A 20,165-nucleotide genomic window follows, 5' to 3' on the forward strand; every position below is an offset into this window, starting at 1 on the left:
ACAACAAACTATAGCGAGCAAAACAAGAACACTAATTTTGTATAATTAAATATACTTATGGAAGACTTACTACTGTATGTGTATATACATTTTATAATGCCACCATAAAGAAATAGTTATGCAAAACTTGAATGTTGATAAATATCTTGTGTTTCACTCTGATGTGTTTTGAGGACCTCATTAAAACTTTTAATAGAAAGTCTTTCTTGACATTTTATTCATTACATTACATCAAGTTTCACACAGCACGGCACACTCATTCATCCAGAAAAAAAGCTCCAGCCAGTGACAGCTCCGGGGTTTTCTCTAAGCACATGTTGCAGAGGAGTTGGTAATCCTTTTGCGCGTCACCTTGCATCGTTCTTTTAATAGTTGTAGTCCTTTTCTACCCACTTTCTTGACACATCCTTGAAGTGAGGTTGATTTAAATCGCATGTATTTACAGTTGCTGCAGGATCGACTCAACCAAGTGGCAGCCTCGGCGTCCACGTGGTTCAATATCCCTTCCTTCCTCTGAATCTCGACCTTGTGTCCATCTGTCAAAAGAGGACAGACATCTGTTAGTGTGCAGATATAATGTCTGCTTCGTTATGTTTCTGGTTAACTTGGGAAAAGCTTACAGACAGGAAAGAGGAAGATAAAACATTCTCCGTTCTCTTTACCAGTTCAAATGCCCTCAAAAGTACAATGTGATGACCTCCCACTTACCATTGACCTCTTGCACTCAAAGAAGGACGTCTGCAGGGCTTTGCAGTGGCCTTCCTTCAAACACTCACTCGGCATCTTCCCCTCCTGACAAATGAAGAAAGCAGAATACACTGGGCCATTCTCACGAGCAAAATCATGTGCCTTTCCTCCAACAAATGTAATATAAGAACATATTATCAAAGTCAAATTGAGTTTTTTACATCAATAATGTTTATAAACACTACTGATGTACGACTACGATCTTGAGACACTAGAGGGCGGTGTTCTGCTCATTCTCCATTAGTGATAGACCGATACTTCGGCCGGCCGATATTCGGTATTCGGTGTTAAACATAAGAAAAATTATAAGTTTGCTAATATATTCAATGTATTATTTGTTGTAAAGTATCCTGACTATTACTGTAGCAAACATATTAACATAAATATCTTATTCTGAGTTAAGTCAGCTCAAATCCCTCGTACTATTGGCAATTGGATAATTTCTTCAGTCATAAATTAATCCATTTTGGCTACGTTGGGCACCCGTAAGAACCGTACCGTAAGTGTAGTAACAAATGCGCAACACATATTATGTAAGTCCAGGAATAGATGCGCAACATATATTAAGCGGCTGCTGGCGTGACCGCAGTCAGACACAACCAGTTGGTGTAGAAACTAGTTGGTGTAGAAACTAGTTGGTGTAGAAACCAGTTGGTGTAGAAACCAGTTGGTGTAGAAACCAGTTGGTGTAGAAACCAGTTGGTGTAGAAACCAGTTGGTGTGTAACACCGGGGTGACAGGTTGAGGCTTCATGTTTGTGCAGGTTGACTAAAGGTGACTTGAGTTAACTCCAAGATTGTTGGACTAAGTGACGGGACCGCAGCGCCTTGTTGTTGTGTCACAGCAGTCACCGCAGATGTGCAGATGAACAGAGGACGTTTTCTCACCTTTACCACGCAGTCGTGCTGAAGCAGACACGCTTTGAAGTCCTCCCTGATCCCGGCGCAGGCTCTGGGGTCCTCCTCTTTATCCTCGTAATAGTTCGGCATAGTACAGAATCCACTTTAACACCAATATCCGCTTTGTTTACAGACTCAGGTGCAAAACTGTGTTAGTTAACAGCCAGTTATGACAGCTTTCATCCACCATGTTTCTGATGTTGCATGATGGGAAACCGGAAGTACGTTGGTGCAGAGAAGTGCATGCTGGGAGGGCTTGTAGTTTTTCCCTGTATTGTTATGAAGTTTGAAAGAAATGCAGAAAGATGATCATACAGTATATTTGTGAAAAGAAAAATAAACTGTGTCCAATTAATTTTGCGATTGTTTATACGGAAGCGTTTTAGGGCCAGGCATAAGGAAAACATGAGGAGGAAGATTTTCTTTTTCCTTTTTGGCATTTCAAAAAATAAAGTCGAAATATCCAGAATGTTAAACTTTATTCTGGGAATGCAAAAAAAACCCAGACTGTTCTTTTCTTATGCCTGGCACTATTACTGAGAAATACTTTTATTTGCATTTTTTTCTTAAATCTTCCTTTTCATTTTTTACCTCATCTAATGATAATTATGATAATTTGGATTAATATAGCACCTTTCAAGGAACTCAAGGACACTTTACATAGTTACAAGTGGGACATACAACCAAACAGTCATACACACAAATAACACACAAAATCTAGAGGCCAAACACTTCGTCTCCATGTTTGCAACAGATGTGCTTTGCTTTCCCTCAGTTACTTTACATCTGTTCTGAATTCAAACCCGGTGATGCAGATGGTATGAGTAATGCAAGTAGAACAAAATCAACACGGGAAAAAATGGCCATGACGTCACTAACAACTTTTTATCATTTATTTCAAAGATGTCCATGAAAAATGATGTCAAAAACATCAGAGGCAGGCATACACATGTACATGACGAAGGCACATGAACTGATGGGTGTGTGTGGAGTTTTATCTTTGCTTTTTTGGTCTCCAGTCCACTTTCCACAAACACAGAAAGGGGGATCAGAGGGATCACATGACCGGTCATGCTGTTTTCATGCATTCAGTTTCTGTTTGTATGTGGATCCAGAGGGAGAAGCAAATCCTCTTAGTACTGAGAGTCTTTCTCCCCTTTCAAAACAACCTGTTCCCCCCGTTAAGTGGCTCACGCTCATCTTCGCCCAATTAAAAAAAAAAAACAGAATCTGAAAAAGAGGCGGTGATCAAGCCACTTAAGTTTTCTTGAGTACAGCTCTAGCAAAGATGGTTTGATCAGGGGGTGGAGGAGCCGGCTGTGACCAAAAAAAACAATGTTTATAAACTACAAATTATAATTATGCATGTGAACAACATGATTAGCAAAAGTTGTCCAATTCCATCAAAAGGCACTTCACTACCCCACTTGAATAAACCAATAAGATGTAAAATGAGTCACTTAAAGACTTGCTTCCACTCAAAAACGTTGGCCACACAGACAAACAAAACATGTGAAGTGAATTTCAAGACACTATTAAACAAGGCAGAAAAGAGCGAGTGAGGGAAAGAGAGATAGATAATGCTCATTGCTTGTTTTATATATATTTACAATCAGTGAAAGTACTACACAACCTCAGCAAAATCCTACAACAAAAAGGTGCACTCTGCAATGATCAGTAGTCATTATATTCAGTCCAATCGAAAAAAAACAGATACTTGATTGGACAAAATAGATTGTTATGTAGATTTGGAGGACTCAGTGAAATGAGCATCTACTATGGGAAGATGGGAAATTTAAGTACAATGGTGAGGGATGTGATGGTAACAAAAAATAGTGAAAAAGCAGTGCAAATCACGCTGTTTCAGATGGTAATCCGGTACAAAACCCCTATTTACCTCTTTCACGTAGCATAACACAGAGATATTGTTCTTAACATCCAATCACTATTGGACTGTGTGATGTTTTATAAATATTAGTATATCCAGCAATCAAAGTGAGGCAAGATTGGGAGATTGGAATAATGTTGACAATCTAAGGGACCCGGATATAAGGCACAATTTTTCCAATTTGACCCACAACTGAATCTATTCACAACTCTGCAACCATTTAGACTTTAAGAAGAGAAAATTATTAGTTTTTAACGTTTCGCTTCAAGTGAAAAGAACCTGGTACAGACTCAAGCAAGCTCCTTGCACCAGCACACGAAAGCAACTACGCAAGTAGCTGTAATAATGAAGAAAAGAAAATTTACAATAGCAATTTAGAAAAACTAAACACAACAGTACACAAATAAAACAGACTCTGAACTACCATAAACATCTCTTAATAGAATAAAAATATATTTTACCTCTTGTACAAATTAAAGATTTATTTCAAATAAATTAAGTCACCTTCATAGATCGTCATAGCTGTAATAATATATCAATATAACAATATATTCCTTCGGGAAAATGACGCCAAGGCAATGTCTGATTGGTTTTTACTATAAATGGACACTGAGGTCATACACGGCCCGTCAGACAGGAGGTGAGAAAGGTGTTACGGTACTTTTCTTGATGGATTGGGATCGTTACCATGGCATCTGGCCTACAATACGGTCAAAGTTGTTTCTGGTTGGCTACAGGCAGGATTTTGGAACAGAGAGCTCATCCTGAGTTTGTGTTTCAGGACAAGTGGAGTATTTGAGTGTGGCTGAAAATACTCTGGGAGTGAGGGAAACATTGTTGTTTGGGCTGGTGTTGATCTAGAGCTCCGTCATCTCTGTCGAGAACAGAGAGCAACTGGCCATTAGCGATGACAACATTCTTGATCATCATGGGCTTCTGCTGAGGCGCTAGTGACAGTGCAATGCCCCAGCTTGCCCGAAGGTGGCAGCATTGAGAAACGGAGGAGGATTTGGCAGCATCTATACCAGTGGCCAGGTGACTGGTTCTCCCCAAATGTGACGATCTGTCCTCATTCATCCGAGCGGTTTTTTATGATTGTGGTCAAAGCTGCTGAACAACACAGTCACTTTGAGAGCCAGAGCTGGGAACACGTGTCTTCCACACAATCCGCTGTTGTTCTTTAGGACAGTAGTATTCACATTCTCACAAATGAATTAAGAGCACAAGAGTGATGGAGAGAGATGCAGAAAGCAAATGGAGAAATCGATCAATGAGAAGCAAAATAAAGTACATTAGGGGACATGGAGGTGGCGTTCCTCAGACAAGCTTAGGCGCGCATCTCTAGTGGGCTCTAATGACTTCACTGCTGGTTGCTAGGTGCCGGAGGCTCTGTGTAAGCAATCTAGGAGATTTTGGTCCCCCAGGAGCCGTGATTCATGTGCCCGCTCCAGGACCTGTCAGCCCGCTATCTTCTTTATATGTATCTGCAGGAGGGGAGCAGAGCAGAACATGTTGTTGGAGGCAGTGTGCATCTGGAGAAAAGAGGTATTTATAATTTGATTGGACAGCAGCCGAACAGGTGTGGTGCGTGATTGGCTTACTTCGCTGAGGATGGCCCACACAGCTGAGTCTTTGATAACCGAAAGCCGAAGTGCTATGATGGGATTGAAGGAAGGATCTACGGTTCCCTCTGCCACGCCCTTCTCAAACTGACCTGCGTGTTGAAGCGCATACACACACACACAAGGTCATATCAAGCACTATCAATCATATTTATAGGGTGAGTGCACTGCCAATAATTAACCAATCACTTAGGAGCTCAAGTGAGAAAAAAACAAATGTGAAAAAACATCGATTCTGATTAAATGACTCACTGGAAGAATATAAACTTCATTCAAAAAGAAAAAGAAAAGAAAGTCAGTGAAATAATTAAGAGGATAAAATGGCTGCAGGAAGGGCGGAAACTTAAGAGGAAATTGGAAAGTATAAAAAGAGAAAAAGTGACTGTGACAGAGAACATTTCACACACTTTTCAAACATCGTCTATCACTGTAGGTTGTGTCAGTGTGTAATCTGACCACGACATGACAGTGTGTTTATAGGCACACATATCGCACTCGTAGACCATCAAATCCACTTACCAATTCTGTAAAAGCGGTCTTCAGTTCGCTTGTACTTTTCTTTGGTCTGCAGTCCAGGTTCCTAACACAAGAACACAGGCAAAGATGCACAATAACGTAAAATATGACACACAAATGAGAATTGATCAGCACTTAAACAGATGCTAGTATATGTGCTTACACTGGGAGCGTGAATCACTTTGACAGAATGTATCGCCTCTGGCAAAGCAAACTATTCTGTCATGCTCACATTCCTGTCAATAATCAATAAGATACGTTCCTGAGAGCAACCACTCAATGTAATCTAATCAAAAACGTTTGCAGAGCACACCACAGACGGGTGACACACTGCCTGTGTGTCTATGTGTCTGTGTTTGTGTGTGTGTGTGTGTGCGTGTGTGTGTATCCCTACCGAAACTGGCAGTATTTCCACTGTGGTGTTTTCGATCTTGTCCCCCGGGTGCTCTTGGTTACCACTGCGAAACAGGAATCTGCCAATCAAATCAAGCAGTTGTGTTATTATTCACATCCATGGATAGGCATTTTTGCACTTTTCTCATCATGGTCAGTCCACCAAGTCACTCATGGACAGTAGATAAGTAAAGATTAAATTAAAAAAAATAGGTATGACACACCTTTTGTCATCAGGGGTGAACTGTCAGTAGGGTTTATTTTATAAAGCTTATGCTTTTTTACAGCCAAAATACATGGAGCACGGACTGAAGCTGCTGCATAAACCACAACACGGAAGCAATGCTCACCTGCACGGGCCTCGCAACTCTATTTTTACGTGGCTGTTCTGTTTTTCTCTCTACACTTGGCCACGTGGCCCTCCAAAGGTTAAAAACCACATAGAAGCGTGTATGGATTTAAAATAAATACCTCAGTGTCAGAGGCAACGTGAGGCAGCACAGCAACCTTGTGGGTGTTTTTACATTTCACATTTGAATAAATAAATCAATGTGTATCCATGATCCTGTAGTTAAAACAACCCAAATAATTAATTCAGTACCTGTAAATGTAGCCTGCACTTCCAAACCTGCATAACCAACTGCTTTATCACCTGGCGAAACTCAATATGTGTACAGTAGCAACCACAAGCTACAAAGACTGAGTCTGTGTAGCAGGGTAAAAAGAAACAGCTGCCTACTGCCTACTGCCTACGTGAAACAGCGTGTTCATGCCCCCTTGTATTTGACCGTTAGATCTCATATTCAGATTTTATATATATTTAAGTTTTGAACAATACATTCCAGTATTTCTCCCTTTTTAGCCAGCTGGGGAAACTCAGTAGATTTCAGAGCAACTGGAGGATAATCAGTTCAGTTAAATTTAATTTATAGTGTCAAATCATAACCAAAAAGTTCTCTCAGTACACTTTCCATATAGAGTGGGTCGAGACCACGATCTATGATTTGAATTCACAAAGCATGGGCGCTATATGGAATAAAGTATAATAATAGTAATAATTGATTTGGTTTGGGGGTTCAAGGTAGGCAAAATTGGAAGAAGGAATAAACGATCATACATCCCCTTACTCTATTTGAAACAAGTGTTTTTTCTTCTGGTAGAATTTGCATGTGCACCCCATTTCCTTGTATAAAATGTCTAACAGCCAGCGAGTAGGAGACAGAGGCTGTGACAGATCATAAAGCACGCTGTATCTCTAGACCAAGTGCCGATGATTTGTTATCTAATCAGTGTGGCAAAAGAGTCGGAGCCAACTGGTGTCATTCAAAAGCAGACAAAACACTCCAGAGTCAGACAGTGAAACACGAGATGGCCCTTTTCCCATTCACTGCCACTTACTTGCGGAGTGACTGACAGTCTGTCTCACACACTTGTCTCTCTGTCCTGTGTGTCCTTTTATCTTTGCAAGAGCAGATAATGCATTCATCACTATAAAATGAGTATCCGCATGACCAAATATTAGAAACCCTCTCAGGTCTGCTCCCAACCAAGAAGTCAGGTTCGCTTTCATCTCTCTTTACATTCACCGTCTCGCTCCCTCTCTACCCCGGGCTCCACAGAGAGTAGGGGGCTGGCCAGAGAATGCTTATTTTAGAGCACTCTCATTAGCTCAGCCTGATCCCGGAAGAGACACACGGGACACACATACACACACACACACACACACACACACACACACACACACACACACACACACATTGAAGCTAAACCTGAATCACTGAGCAGGCAGCAGGCGGAAATTAGTGAAAAGTGTTTTTGCGTGTGCGCTGGAATGTTACAATCACGATGATGATAATATGTGCATGACACACGCTCACCATATTATTTGAATGCAATTGATAAGAAACTGTGCACACAAACCTATCAGAGTAATAAAGCACTTCATACGTACTTCTCTATGCTAATAGGTCGGTCAAATTTGAAGAGGATGTAGTCTCCTGCAGTAGGAGTGATGGCCCAGAAGAAGTCCTCTCCTAGGTACGTCTTCTCAAGCGTGTGACCCTGATACACCTGTGGGACATAATAGACATTTTGTTTTGCTTTTGAAATTAAAGGACACTGCATTAAATTAATTATTGTTTTTTTATAGTTATTTTCTGACAGTTCCCAACATTTTACCTCAGGGGACCCCTTTTTTAATCATCTAGTAAACCGATGACCAAGAATAAGTGACATATTTTATGGATATTTCATATTATATTCAATGCACAGCAATAACAGTAGAGAACAACTGAACAACTACAATTAACCCAAATAGTCAACGCAATTTTGCATATCGAGCGATGTGGATGAATTTTGAGCAGAATATTTCCTTAGAAGATTTAGCAGTGATTTAATACAATACAATTTTTTATTTTTTTTTTACAACCATACATACTCAATAAGGCTTCTTTTTGGATACATTCAGTGTTTTCTTCTCCCTGACGCTTAGCCATAGTTCTATTAGCGATTGGTTGTTTCAACTTCATAACTGTGTTCAGGTTTTCACCATGCCCTTATCCTTTTATATCTTAAATAATATACTTCAGACATAAAGTTTCATCTAGTATTCTTTGCATTAATGAATAAAATGCTGAGAAATAGGCCACCAACTGTATATATTTTGATAAATCGTGAAGCACTGGTGAAACCGTACAGGGAGTTGGGACCCCCAGGTTGGGAACCAGTGAACTAGATAACTGCAAAGTAAAGATCTAGAGATAATATGCGTTAGATTGACATGAGACCTTCACTGAAGTGGAAACCTCAGCCGGGGGGTTGACATGCATCTTGTGGAGCAGAGGCTTCAGGAAGTCCTTGTCCTACAGACACAGACACAGAGGAAATCAACATTTTTACACAGGAAGTAGCCTCTACTGTGGATGCAAAAAAAATTACTGTGAGGGCGTGAGACTCACCGTGAGTTTTTGGATCTTTCCAGCAAGAGAAGAATGGAGTCCCACGTGTTGGAACAGGGAGGGTCTGAACCTCACACGTAGGCTGGACTTCTGTCGCTCGCAGTGTTTCTTTGAAAAAGGACAAAGGAAGAATGATGAGGACCCGTTCCCCTTTACAGACACTGATGATATCCATACAGTAATCACAGTGCGTACCGCGTCTTTCTCAGGATTGCAGACTTTGACCCAGAGAATATGGTCCAGCAGCCAGTCGATGGGCTTCTCTTTGTAAAACATGAAGATGAACTCAACAATGAGGTTTAGGTCTGGAGCCTGGAACATTTTTCCTGGAGGAAAGAGAGAACAAAGGCGGTTTATAGATGTTTATTGATCCTGCTCAGAAACATCAACAAGATAATTAAAGCATTAATCTGAACAAAAATTCTGTTTTACTTGAACTTGTTAATGTTACCATTCCTCATTTAAATTTTGTAGCGACGGGCTTTATTTGGAATCGCTTTTCCCTGCCAAATCATAGTACTTTACAATGACCTTTCTATGCCGATCAATATATTCAGATCCATCCACAGCACATTTGACTGCTTTTCAAATCCAACAAGTCTTCCAGCATATGAATGCTTTGCCAAGTGGATTGTAAAATCCTGAGTTAAGAGAATAATTATTGTTGTATAAGCTATTGTTTGGCGTTGCAGATCTCGCTTAACTTGACAGACACCCCCACCCTACGGTGTATGCAGAGTATTGATCGTGTGTTACGGATCGTACCAATGAAGCCCAGCTGAGAGAACTCCAGGATCATCCAGTCCTCTGACGAGAGTTGCAGGGCAAAGTTCTTCATAGTGGCGAAGTAGTTGGGCTTGGCCACAATGTCATCCTCCAGCTGAAGGAGCAGAGAGAACGAAATGTAAGACAGGAGAAACCCCTTTACGAGTTGGGGTTTATTGTTGATGGAGGGGGTGAGAGGCAGAAATGAGACTCATCTACATTCACTCAAGTACAGCACTCTGAACTTAGCTAAGAAAGTCGCTAAACTAGAGTAGCAGCAGGTGTCAGACAGACGATACCTCTTCTCTCCAGGTGAGAGCAGAGAATGGAAATGACAGACCCCATGCATGAGACAGAAGGACAGGAGATTAACAGTGAAATTAAACCGTGGAATGGCTGGCATTTCAAATCTGCTGAGGGTAAACATTTATACATTTATATATATATTCCCAAATCGGACGGCTATTTTAGCAAAGAGGACAGATAAGAGCTGTGGAAGTCTAAAGGATTAGGTCAAGAATAAGTGAAACTGGCTCGGCTCTGATGAAAACAACACAGGCTCGGATGTTTGCCTAGTAACAGGTTTTCACGCTGTAACATATGAGTATCTGTCTAGAGAGCCCTTCTTAAAATCCACTCCAACAAGTTGCTATGGGAACATCTGTTTTATCCAACCATCTATTTACGGACATACCTGGACATAGTAAACTCCTTTGCTCACAGCATACATCATGAGGAAGGAATAGTCCAGATTCTGCTTGGTTCTCCATCTAAACAAAGAAGAAATCAACACACATAATAAAACTTTACACGCATAAAAAAGTAAAATCACCTTTAGGGCAATTTAAAAGTTACCCTGTGTGCAGAAAGCTCTTATGTGCACATCAGTTATTCCCAGGTTCACTGAACAACAGATTGTATTTGAATAATTTATAAACCGATGCTGCTGTCACACTAATTGTTTGATCTGAATGATCTGCCCTTGTTGCAGTCTGACTCATGGCTTTTGTTCACCGCGGGCTGCAGGTGTTTGTAATGTTTCCAGGGGGTGCAGGTGTTGAAGGCGGCACACACACACACACGTTTAATACTCAGGTGAACAGATGCAATAAATGAGGGCAAGGATGCACACTGAACTCAGCAAGGTGGTTGAGTGTTGCTGCATTTTCACCTGTGAGGGAATGTACATTAATAAGCCTTTTTCTATGCCGTTCACTCGGATGCTTGCACACACACATAAAACAAGTGTCTTACATATATATAATACTTTTATACTGTGCTCCATGTTGAACAGAATACTGACTGTTCAGGTTGCCACCAGAAGCATCTGGCTCAAACACCCACATACAAACATAACACAGTCCTCTGGGCCTAAAGGCCATTATCAGAGTACATACGGTAAGTAGTTGGTACAAACTGCACCATAACCAGATTCCTAATGAAGCCAGTTGTTAGCTGACTGTAAAGACAAGATAAGTACATAGGATAGTAAGAGGGAACACTACAGAGAGAAAGAGATAGAGGGTGCTGCTTCTGATGACCTTGATCTAACTTTGACAAACGCCCGTGGAATACTAAGTACCCAAGCAGCCTACCTACAGTAAAAGCTCTCCCTTCCTTGCTCGCTCCCTCCCCCCCCCCCCCCCCCGACTCATCCTTCTACTTTTTCTGCAATCCTCATCATCCCAGCTTTTCTGCATTTCATTTCTCTCAAGGCTGATTTCTCAATGATTACAATAACGACTTCTATCACAGTTTGCCTAATTGAATGTGAGAGCAGGAAAAGCAGATAACACAGATGTCTCTGCTGTGCAAGTTGCTTACTTGACTCTCTCCTTGGAGTCTCCAAAAGTCTCTTTGAGGTTGGTGAGCTCGGGGTAATAAGCAGCTGGTGGGGAGATCACCTCCAGCAAGCCCGAGTTCAGCTCTGTAGAAAACCTGAAGAAAGAAAGGTGATGTTGACAGTGTGACGCACGTCTCACTTTCACTCCTTCCCAATATTTCCACGGTGTTGTGGGTCTGTAAGGAAGCAGAGAAGTGCACTCACTCTTTCTCCAGGCCAGCGACCACGCTGTTAACGTAGTCTACGTCAGTCTGCAGAGACAAAACAAGGAAAACACATCACACTGATTTCACATACTCCTGTAACTCATTGTGCAGAGGCATCATGCTATGACTCATACTGTACAAATAGGAGCGCTCACCTCTCCAACGTAGACAATAATGACACAGTCAAGTTTCTCCTCTGGTGACAGCTTGTCTATTAGCGAATGCAGCGTCTCTGCCAGATAAGACTTCACCTTTCGCTTCACTGTGGGGATCCCCATCACCATGGTAACTGAGAAGAAGAAGAGAAGTGTGAGGTGAGAACAGGAAGTACCAAAGGCTGCAGGGTTGGTGGTTTAATCGATTGGATCCAAAACAGAATCATCTTTGCTTGTTAGACAATGACTAATTACATTGGCCTAAATCCACAGGAGCAGAAATTCATGCCCAGACTGACAGATGGCAGTGGGAAGGATAAATGATGGGGTAGTTTGGAATGCATCTGCACTACTATACTGCATGATTTTAAAATAAAGTATCCTTTAAATATACTTTTACATCATGGATGTAAAGCAATTCATTCCAAGAGAGAGTCACTGAATCACCACATAGAGGCAACGACGTTTGGACTTTAGACAGAGGTAACAAACGTTTATCATAACTGGCATTTGCTCAACATCCTTTTTTATCTTGAGATCTGCAAAGCTAAAGCTAAATTAGTTTATGAGCTTTTGCTGCCAGCTAAGTAAACAAAGCCAGACGGGCCAACGCCAACAGCAAAGAAACTAGAGAGCAGAACTGACTGTTTCAGAGAGGGTCTGGCCACTATAATCGTATTACTGATTCAAGTGTTTTTATATTTGATACCAAACGGTTAATTAAACAGTCTAAATCGTCTAAGGATGGGAATCAAGAACCAGTTCCATTGGCGAAGCGGTTCCAAGTTGTCCTTATCAATTCCCTTGACAGTCAGGCAGCTGCACATTGCAAAACAATGACATCAAACACGTGTCTACGCTGCTGGAAACTCTCAACAAGGAGTCATGGCAGAGAGGAAGAAACGGTCCTAAGCCTGGCTTAATTTTACAAAGAAAAGACGCCAATAGTGCAGCTTGTAATGTCTATAAAAAGATCACTTCAAGTAACGACGAGACAATATGCTGAAACAAATATCTACAAGGGCCTAAATTCCAGGAATGCCATGGATCTGACACTCAACCCTCAAGTTCCACTGCTTCCCAACGGAGCAGCATGTCTGTTACTGACGGTAAATATCCTGTTATGCTAACGTCATGCAGGCAGGTTTAGCAGAACATGGATGCTGTACAAATAGTCTCTTATATCATCTGCATTATGATCAAATAAACTCAGAGATAATAAAACATGCGTTGATAACACAGAAAATCGATCGGGAATCAGTAACGGAGTCAATAAAGAACCAAATCGATAAGCAGAATCAATTATGGCATTGGCATCAATAAATTCTTTCTCAATTCCCCTCCCTTAAGTTGTCATACATTAATGTTGTCAGTCAAATAAGGGATAAATCATGTCAGCAAAAACCCACTCTTCACTAATATTAAACGACCGTTCATCTCTGAGCTGAAGTCACAAGTAGGAGCAGATATTACACTCAGCAGAGGAGAGGCTGATGAAGGGAGACAGAGGAAAGAGAGGAAAAGAGTGGCTATTGTCATCTCCTTATCGCTCGGTGGTTGTGGCTAAACAGACAGCCCCTTCTTTAGCGTGGAGATTCCCCACAACAAGACTGTCGCAGACATAAAGCCAGTTCATTTGACTCACTAGAATACAAGGATCACTTTCACTAGTGAAAGAGAGTGAGGGAATGAGAGAGCAGAGTGTACAGCAAGCCCACAGCGGCGTCACAGCAAAAGCAAATGTGAACAAATTATGAGGCTGCTTATCTGACACTGAATCAGTGTTTTCCTCATGCGAAGGAAAATAAGTCTAAACAGCAGAATAGAATTGCCTATTAGCCTGTGAACGCTCTTTTGCATGTTGAGCTTTCTCTTCCTCTTTACAGAGTCCAGTTTCTATTCATTCACACAGACCTACATGGTGGTGGTAAACTACGTAGTAGTCACAGCTGCCCTGGGGCAGACTGACGGGAGCGTGGCAGCTAATCAGTGCCTACGGCCCCTCCGACCACCTCCTCAAACATACAGCAGTCGTACACATTCACACGAGGCAAGGTGGTTGAAGTGTCTATTGGATGGTGTACTTGTCCTTTGCTGGAGGAAAAAACCTAGGGTCACAGAAAGGTGGTTTTGCATAATGTTTTGCATAACATGTACACTGCTTTGTATCACTGCCCTGCATGTTTTAGGTTTCTCCCTGTTCAGGTGTGTTAGACTTGGCTGATATCTAAAACATGCAGGGCAGTGGCTCTCCAGGAGCAGGGTTGCCCAATGGGGACAGTAGGGCTGGCCGACTTATCCAATATTAAGTTTCAATCATGGTTTTGGCTTCCAACGATAATGAAAAAAAATCGGATTCTGTTTCACAATGATGCTCTTGTTTTGTCATGTGTAATTAATCCAGCACCCCTTTCCTTCAGAGCCGTGCACTTTCACCTGTTTTTACTGAGTTACTGACTGGATTATACTTTTTCAAAATACTGAATAAAGTCAAGTTTATTGATAAATATTAGTATTTACTATGAAATGTGGACTCAATTTAAGAACAAAAATGTATAATATAAAAATAGATAAACAAAATATAGCATAAAAACGTGTATTACAATGAAGAGGAAATAAAATACTAAAGTATTATTATTATTAAAAAAGACATAATAAAAACAACAATACTGAGTGTTGCCCTTTAACAGAACACTTCAAACTACCTAAAAGCTTTTAAAAGGAGACTGTTGTATCCAACCTTAATTCCTGTGGTAGAGAACTCCAGAGAGCAGGAACATAAAGACTGATAAACATACATTTAGGAGTTTTAGGTAGGTTGTGGCAGTGCACTACAACATATTCAATGTAATTTATTTTGGTCTAATTTATTTGTATTTTTTTTTATAATAGTTATTTAAAATGTGTTTCTAAATTCAATGTATTTGATTTGTCTCATTTTTTCACATTTGTTTTTCAATAAATTTATATTCAAAGTTAAAAATACATTTAAAAAAAAGTTTATTAAATGCATCCAAAGTCAGTGATTGGTCATGTTAAATAATCGTCATCTCAATATAGACCAAAATAATCTGGATTCTGAGTTTTGCTATAATCGAGCCCTGCAGGGCAGTACTGACTGTGGAGTGCATGGACTAATGCGTGCATATCTGAGTTTAAAGAGAGGAGCATGCTGACTGAGCTGATGTGGGGCACAAGGGGCCTAAACAAAACAAACTTAAGGTGCAGAACGAGCGAGCAGCACAGTGGACTGGAGAAATGGTGCAGAGTGATCTGTGCAGCGTGGAGAATCTGTCCCAGTTTTGCTTTGTGTTCCTCACACTGAGCTCCGTGTCGTATAGCGACACCCACCACCACTATGAAAGTAGGTCGAGGATGAAAGGGAAATGTGGGTGGAAGGAAAAGAGACAGAGAGTGACGGAATAAGGGAGGGTGGCAGACAGTGAATGAGTGATAATGCATGCGAGTGCAGCGAGAGCAGGGCCGACTCCAAGACTGCCCCTCCCCGTGTCCCTTGATCAGCCTGGACTCTTCACTCCGCCATCCTTTCATGTCCTTTAGAGAAAAAGCAAAACAATCTACATTTATGTCATCTTCTCTGTCACATCAGTGAAAGGGAATGATTTGGAATGCCATACACGTAAAGGAGCTGGTGTTCGACTGTGTTAGGAATGTCCAGCAAATTGCTGCTTGCAGCTACATATTATTTAGTTCATTTTAGTGTCGAGGAAGAAACCTTTGGATCTAAGGTATGAGTACATGTTTAAAAAAAAGCATAAAAAAGTATGTACAGTATTTGAAACATTTCGAGAGAGAGAGCATGCTATTTATTATAGCTTTGGAGTTCAGAAAATAATGTATTAATAAATATAAAAGATAAAGGCTAAATGGAGTAAAATAAAAAAATGTTCTTATGAGAGACAGAAAGAAACAATGCCCATCTGTCCTATCCGCAACAACAGGGCGGGGAGTTTGTAGTCTTTTTGTTTGAAGCTGGGGTTTTATGCATATTTAATGACCTTGTTTGTCTACACGATTACATATATTTGCTTTTGATATTACATTAATTAGATGTCAAATTAACTGCCTCTATCAAAGTCAACACAGACGATACCTTCTCATGAAGAGACGCCTTGCTCCTAGAGTTGAAAAGCCTCACCTATTAAAAATCCTTCAGAGTTTTGTTAAAATGGTCACGACACTCACTCTACGTTCATAGTATCTTTAGTGGTTTGTTCAATAAATTGAATTTCCGGCCTGGAAACAAAAAGCAAAGCAGTCATAAATCATACTCCTCATTATATAAGTTGAATCATCCAACCATCAGTGTATAGAGGGGACCTTTGCAGCAAAAAGTAATTAGCCTATACTCCACTCCTAACATTTCATTAAAATATCAAGTAAAGGTTGAATATAGGTCGTATGACCCTTCCTAAAAAGCATCCCATAACGCCCACGTCTTGGGTATGGATAAACAAAAAGACAAGGTCATTATATTCCAGTGTCAGTTCTGATCGTGACTGCATGCACACATTTGCAGGTGAATTGCAACATGCCATGCGTTACTGCTTGCAGTAGGAAAACAGAACTATGTCCTATGTTTCCCCCCCCCCAGTGTTGCATTGCAGCGAAGCAGCTAGCCAATCAGGGCCCATGCTGGAAGAAATAGGCAAACCAAGTGATGTTTTAAAGCTTTGCCGATACATTTGTTTGATATACAAGATTCTAGCACTGTGTTAGGAAATAGGGTTTCTTGGTGTATGAGGGGGTATGAGAGAGGGTTAAAAACAGAGTTGCAATTAGTTTTAGATTAGATCTTGTAGATAAGATGGTGTTGATTAATGAACTGAGATCACAACTTCAGACTGAGTGAGAAATCGGCAGAATCAAAGGTTTTCTGTGCCAAATCAAACCCTCTGCTGCTGATGTGTAAAAGAAATGATATCAGAGGCAATACATTACATTAACCAGCAAAGACAGAAGCTACAAGATATGCAAATATTAAGTTAATGTTACTGTCAACTGATGGCTCTTTCACACAGAAGCAAAAACCACTATTACATCATGAAAAATACAATTGGCAGCGTGATTAGCAGCAGTGAGTGGGATGCCAGTGAGAGGAGCTTCACGGAGAGCGGTGGGATCTGGAGGAGACTGTGTGAACCTTCACGTGTTTTAGGCCCTTGCAGTGAGGTTCAGACACATGACTGCCTGCACTCATTTCAGGCCAACAGAAGGTTCAAGAGCAACTGCAGCAGCTTGTGACATGTTTAATAGTCGGTCAGTATAAACAAATGCTGGTGGCGCTTAGCAACAAAATAAGTGTGGATTGTGTTTAAAAGGTCACAAGTTGGCAAGCTGGTGGGTCCTACAGGCTATATACAGTATGTGTATTTGGAAAAGGAAAGGCTGCATTAACAATAAAGCTCTTTTGTTTGTTTCTGTCTTCTAAAAGGGGCTCCAGTCAGCCCCTGCTCCAACCATTTCAGACTCAGCGGTTCTCTAAACTGTTTCTTCCCGCAATCCTTGTTCAATTAAAAGTCGATGATGATGTCCTCATTTGCACAGCTATAAATATCCCAAAGTCAGATATGCTTGGACCAGCAGACAAAAAAGGGGAAAGTAAGGCTAAGATGAACAATGAGCTAAAGACTGCCGATGGCTAATCAAGCATGTCACGGGGCAGTCGTGTGTTTCTGTGACCCACCACCGCAGAGATCCACAATCACTTCCCTGTAGCTGTACCTCCAGCTTAGTTGCGCATTCCAGGGAACACAACGGATAGTGTTTTCGGGTGGGAAGCTTGTGAGAACAAAGACGTAGGCAGCAACAAACTGTGCATTATCAGTGGCTAGACATTCTCTACAGAAAACCAAAAAGTGTCTTAAAAAGGTAACAAATACCTGCCCACCTGTCATAAAACCAGACAGACTGACAATGATAGGCCTTGCGTTTCTCCTTATTTCCTGTGGGAATACCTTGCACTCATTGTGCTACAGCCCAGGGACAAGAAGGTCTTTTTTTTTGTTCCAGACTTGTCCCTCCTTCTTTTCCTCTAATTTGTGTGGGGGCTCTGTTCTTCCCCAAGGTCACTGTCATCAGGAATGTGGAAACACCAATTGCGCTGCTCAGCCCCTAAACGCGCACCCCAAAGTCACCCCACCTATCACACTCACAATGCCAGATAAGTAATCCTCTTAGAGGGAACTTGATATAGCAGAGATCACATGCTGAATGCTGAACGTTTGAGGGGTGAAAGGAGAGGACATTTAAAAATAAAAACGGGGTTGCTGAGAATAGGAGTTAATAGACAAGAGTGAAGAGGAAGAAAAATAATCCATATGAAAGAGGAGGCTATTGACAAACAGACAGCAGCATTGAGAGCTTTGAAAAAGTAGTGTCTTCGCTAAAGAAAACCACGCAGTGATGGAGTGTTTCCTTTCTTTCTTTGTGTAGCGCTTTTCAAAACATCACAGTGCACCTCTCATGTTTGATAAAAGAGAGGACAACAAACAAGCATTAGAACACAAAGGGCGAGCACATGTCATAAACAAGACGTAGGAAAGAGATGTGGAAGCAAAAAAGGGAAATCCCTGTTCGATCAAGCTTAGCGGTAGGATACATACCTTGTACAGTAAATAGGGAAATTACACTGTACATACACTACAATTATGCTATTATCTTCCCCAGAATTATCCTATAGCAATGCTCAGTCCAGAGGGGATACTTGTTGTGAAGAAGTCACCAAATGAAAACTTGTTGGGACTTGATTCTCACCCTGGTGTAAAGAGGATCTCGGGAGGGTTTTAATGTTTTTGTAGCATTCATATTCTGGAGAGAAAGCTCATTAATCAGTTACTGTTGCACTGAATGTGCTGTGTACGCTTCTCACCTCCTGTGCGGCCGAGACCAACCTGCACGGCAGGGTTAAGGCTGCCCTCGTTGTTGAGAAGGTGAGGCATGTGATGGTAGATATTTGGCACCTGGAGAGGTTTCCTATTGGCGAGCTCCTTCAGGAGTTTCTGCGTCTCATCTGAAAGCGGGCACACAGAGAAAACTCCTCTCAGTTTTGATGACAGACAGTGAAATTAAGCTGACTTTTAAAGCACCACCTGTGAAGTGGCTCTGGTAGAACAGCGATGCTTTATCAACAGAATCATCGAATAAAACATTACACAGCAGAAGAGGTGACTTCTTTACGAGCATATGAGTACTCACTGGCTGCAGGACCCTGTCGATGCTTGTGACTTATACTGCATGCTATACAAGTTCAAGTTTTGTTCTAGTCCACTGCAGCCAATAATAAGACAAAAGCATATAATTGAGTTTTCATTTTCCATTTGTGGGTGCATGATGTATGAGAAAATTAAAATAAAAAATGTCTGAAAAAGCATGAATAACTGCCACAATAGAAATTCAAATGTAATTAAATTGAAATACTTTTCTGTTTCAGTAGCACAACACTTCCATTATGGTGAAGGAACTGAATATGGAAAGGACTTTTCATTGTAAAATTGGCATACAGTGTGCAACATAAGCTTAAAAACAAAACTGCAAACTAGACTTTGAATCTTTCACTCATGTGCTGTACCAAGCAGTGAAATTGTCTCTTGATGGCTTTGTCAACCCAGTGCTTTTGAGGGTTGACACGGATGTGAGAATCCTGCCACTCAGAAAATGACCATGGAAAGTTTTATTTTCATTTTCCACAGAAATGAGCTAATCTTACAGACCATACTTCTATGAGCATTTTCTTTGAGATCTAATCTTCTCCATGACACTGTGGTACAATTTCTAGAAACTTTCGTTGCATCTAGCAGCACTGCGTGTTATTTATTTTAACCAGGTGATGCAGATCCAGTACAAGAGGGAAATGCTCGATGAGCTATGCTACAACATCTGTTTCACACAAATGACTGATAAACTTGAATGTTTCCACACAGTGTAAAAGCTCAGTTAATGTGTATGAGCGTCTGTATGTGTCACTTACCTGAGAAGTTTGTGAGAGCATCTTTGCTGTTGTTAGTCTCGGCAATGGCGCGTCGGAACTGCTCGAGAATAGTGTTGAGCTCCGACGAGCGCTGCAGCGTCCTGTGCTCGGCCACACGAAGGCGCTCTTTCAAGGCATGGAACTCCCGCTGGTACGCTACCAGCTTCTCTATAAAGACAAAAAT

At 41.1% G+C, this 20,165-nt stretch overlaps 2 protein-coding genes across 2 annotated transcripts in view; both read right to left on the bottom strand.

Annotated features, from left to right (window-relative positions):
• Positions 1-253: 253 nt before the first annotated feature.
• Positions 254-1,827, bottom strand: coa5 (cytochrome C oxidase assembly factor 5). Its single transcript, XM_083921200.1, has 3 exons — positions 1,635-1,827; positions 709-792; positions 254-536 (listed from the first exon to the last, which is right to left on the bottom strand). The coding sequence occupies exons 1-3, from the start codon at positions 1,734-1,736 to the stop codon at positions 495-497; spliced, it is 228 nt and encodes a 75-aa protein (XP_083777326.1). The 5' UTR covers positions 1,737-1,827; the 3' UTR covers positions 254-494.
• Positions 1,828-2,588: 761 nt separating this feature from the next.
• mgat4a (alpha-1,3-mannosyl-glycoprotein 4-beta-N-acetylglucosaminyltransferase A) overlaps positions 2,589-20,165 on the bottom strand; it is a 32,434-nt gene continuing 14,857 nt past the window's right edge. Inside the window, exons 2-16 of the mRNA XM_083921164.1 lie at positions 19,982-20,149; positions 18,884-19,024; positions 11,992-12,125; positions 11,835-11,881; positions 11,612-11,725; positions 10,482-10,557; positions 9,788-9,902; positions 9,218-9,348; positions 9,023-9,130; positions 8,852-8,926; positions 8,017-8,135; positions 6,067-6,145; positions 5,676-5,736; positions 5,136-5,248; positions 2,589-5,018 (exon numbers count right to left, since the gene is read on the bottom strand). Of these exons, the coding sequence (XP_083777290.1) occupies positions 4,992-5,018; positions 5,136-5,248; positions 5,676-5,736; positions 6,067-6,145; positions 8,017-8,135; positions 8,852-8,926; positions 9,023-9,130; positions 9,218-9,348; positions 9,788-9,902; positions 10,482-10,557; positions 11,612-11,725; positions 11,835-11,881; positions 11,992-12,125; positions 18,884-19,024; positions 19,982-20,149 (1,508 nt within the window). The 3' untranslated portion in view covers positions 2,589-4,991. The remainder of the gene's footprint in view (positions 5,019-5,135; positions 5,249-5,675; positions 5,737-6,066; positions 6,146-8,016; positions 8,136-8,851; positions 8,927-9,022; positions 9,131-9,217; positions 9,349-9,787; positions 9,903-10,481; positions 10,558-11,611; positions 11,726-11,834; positions 11,882-11,991; positions 12,126-18,883; positions 19,025-19,981; positions 20,150-20,165) is intronic.

This window comes from Echiichthys vipera, assembly GCF_963691815.1.
Source record: "Echiichthys vipera genome assembly, chromosome: 10".
NCBI classification, from domain to species: domain Eukaryota; kingdom Metazoa; phylum Chordata; class Actinopteri; order Perciformes; family Trachinidae; genus Echiichthys; species Echiichthys vipera.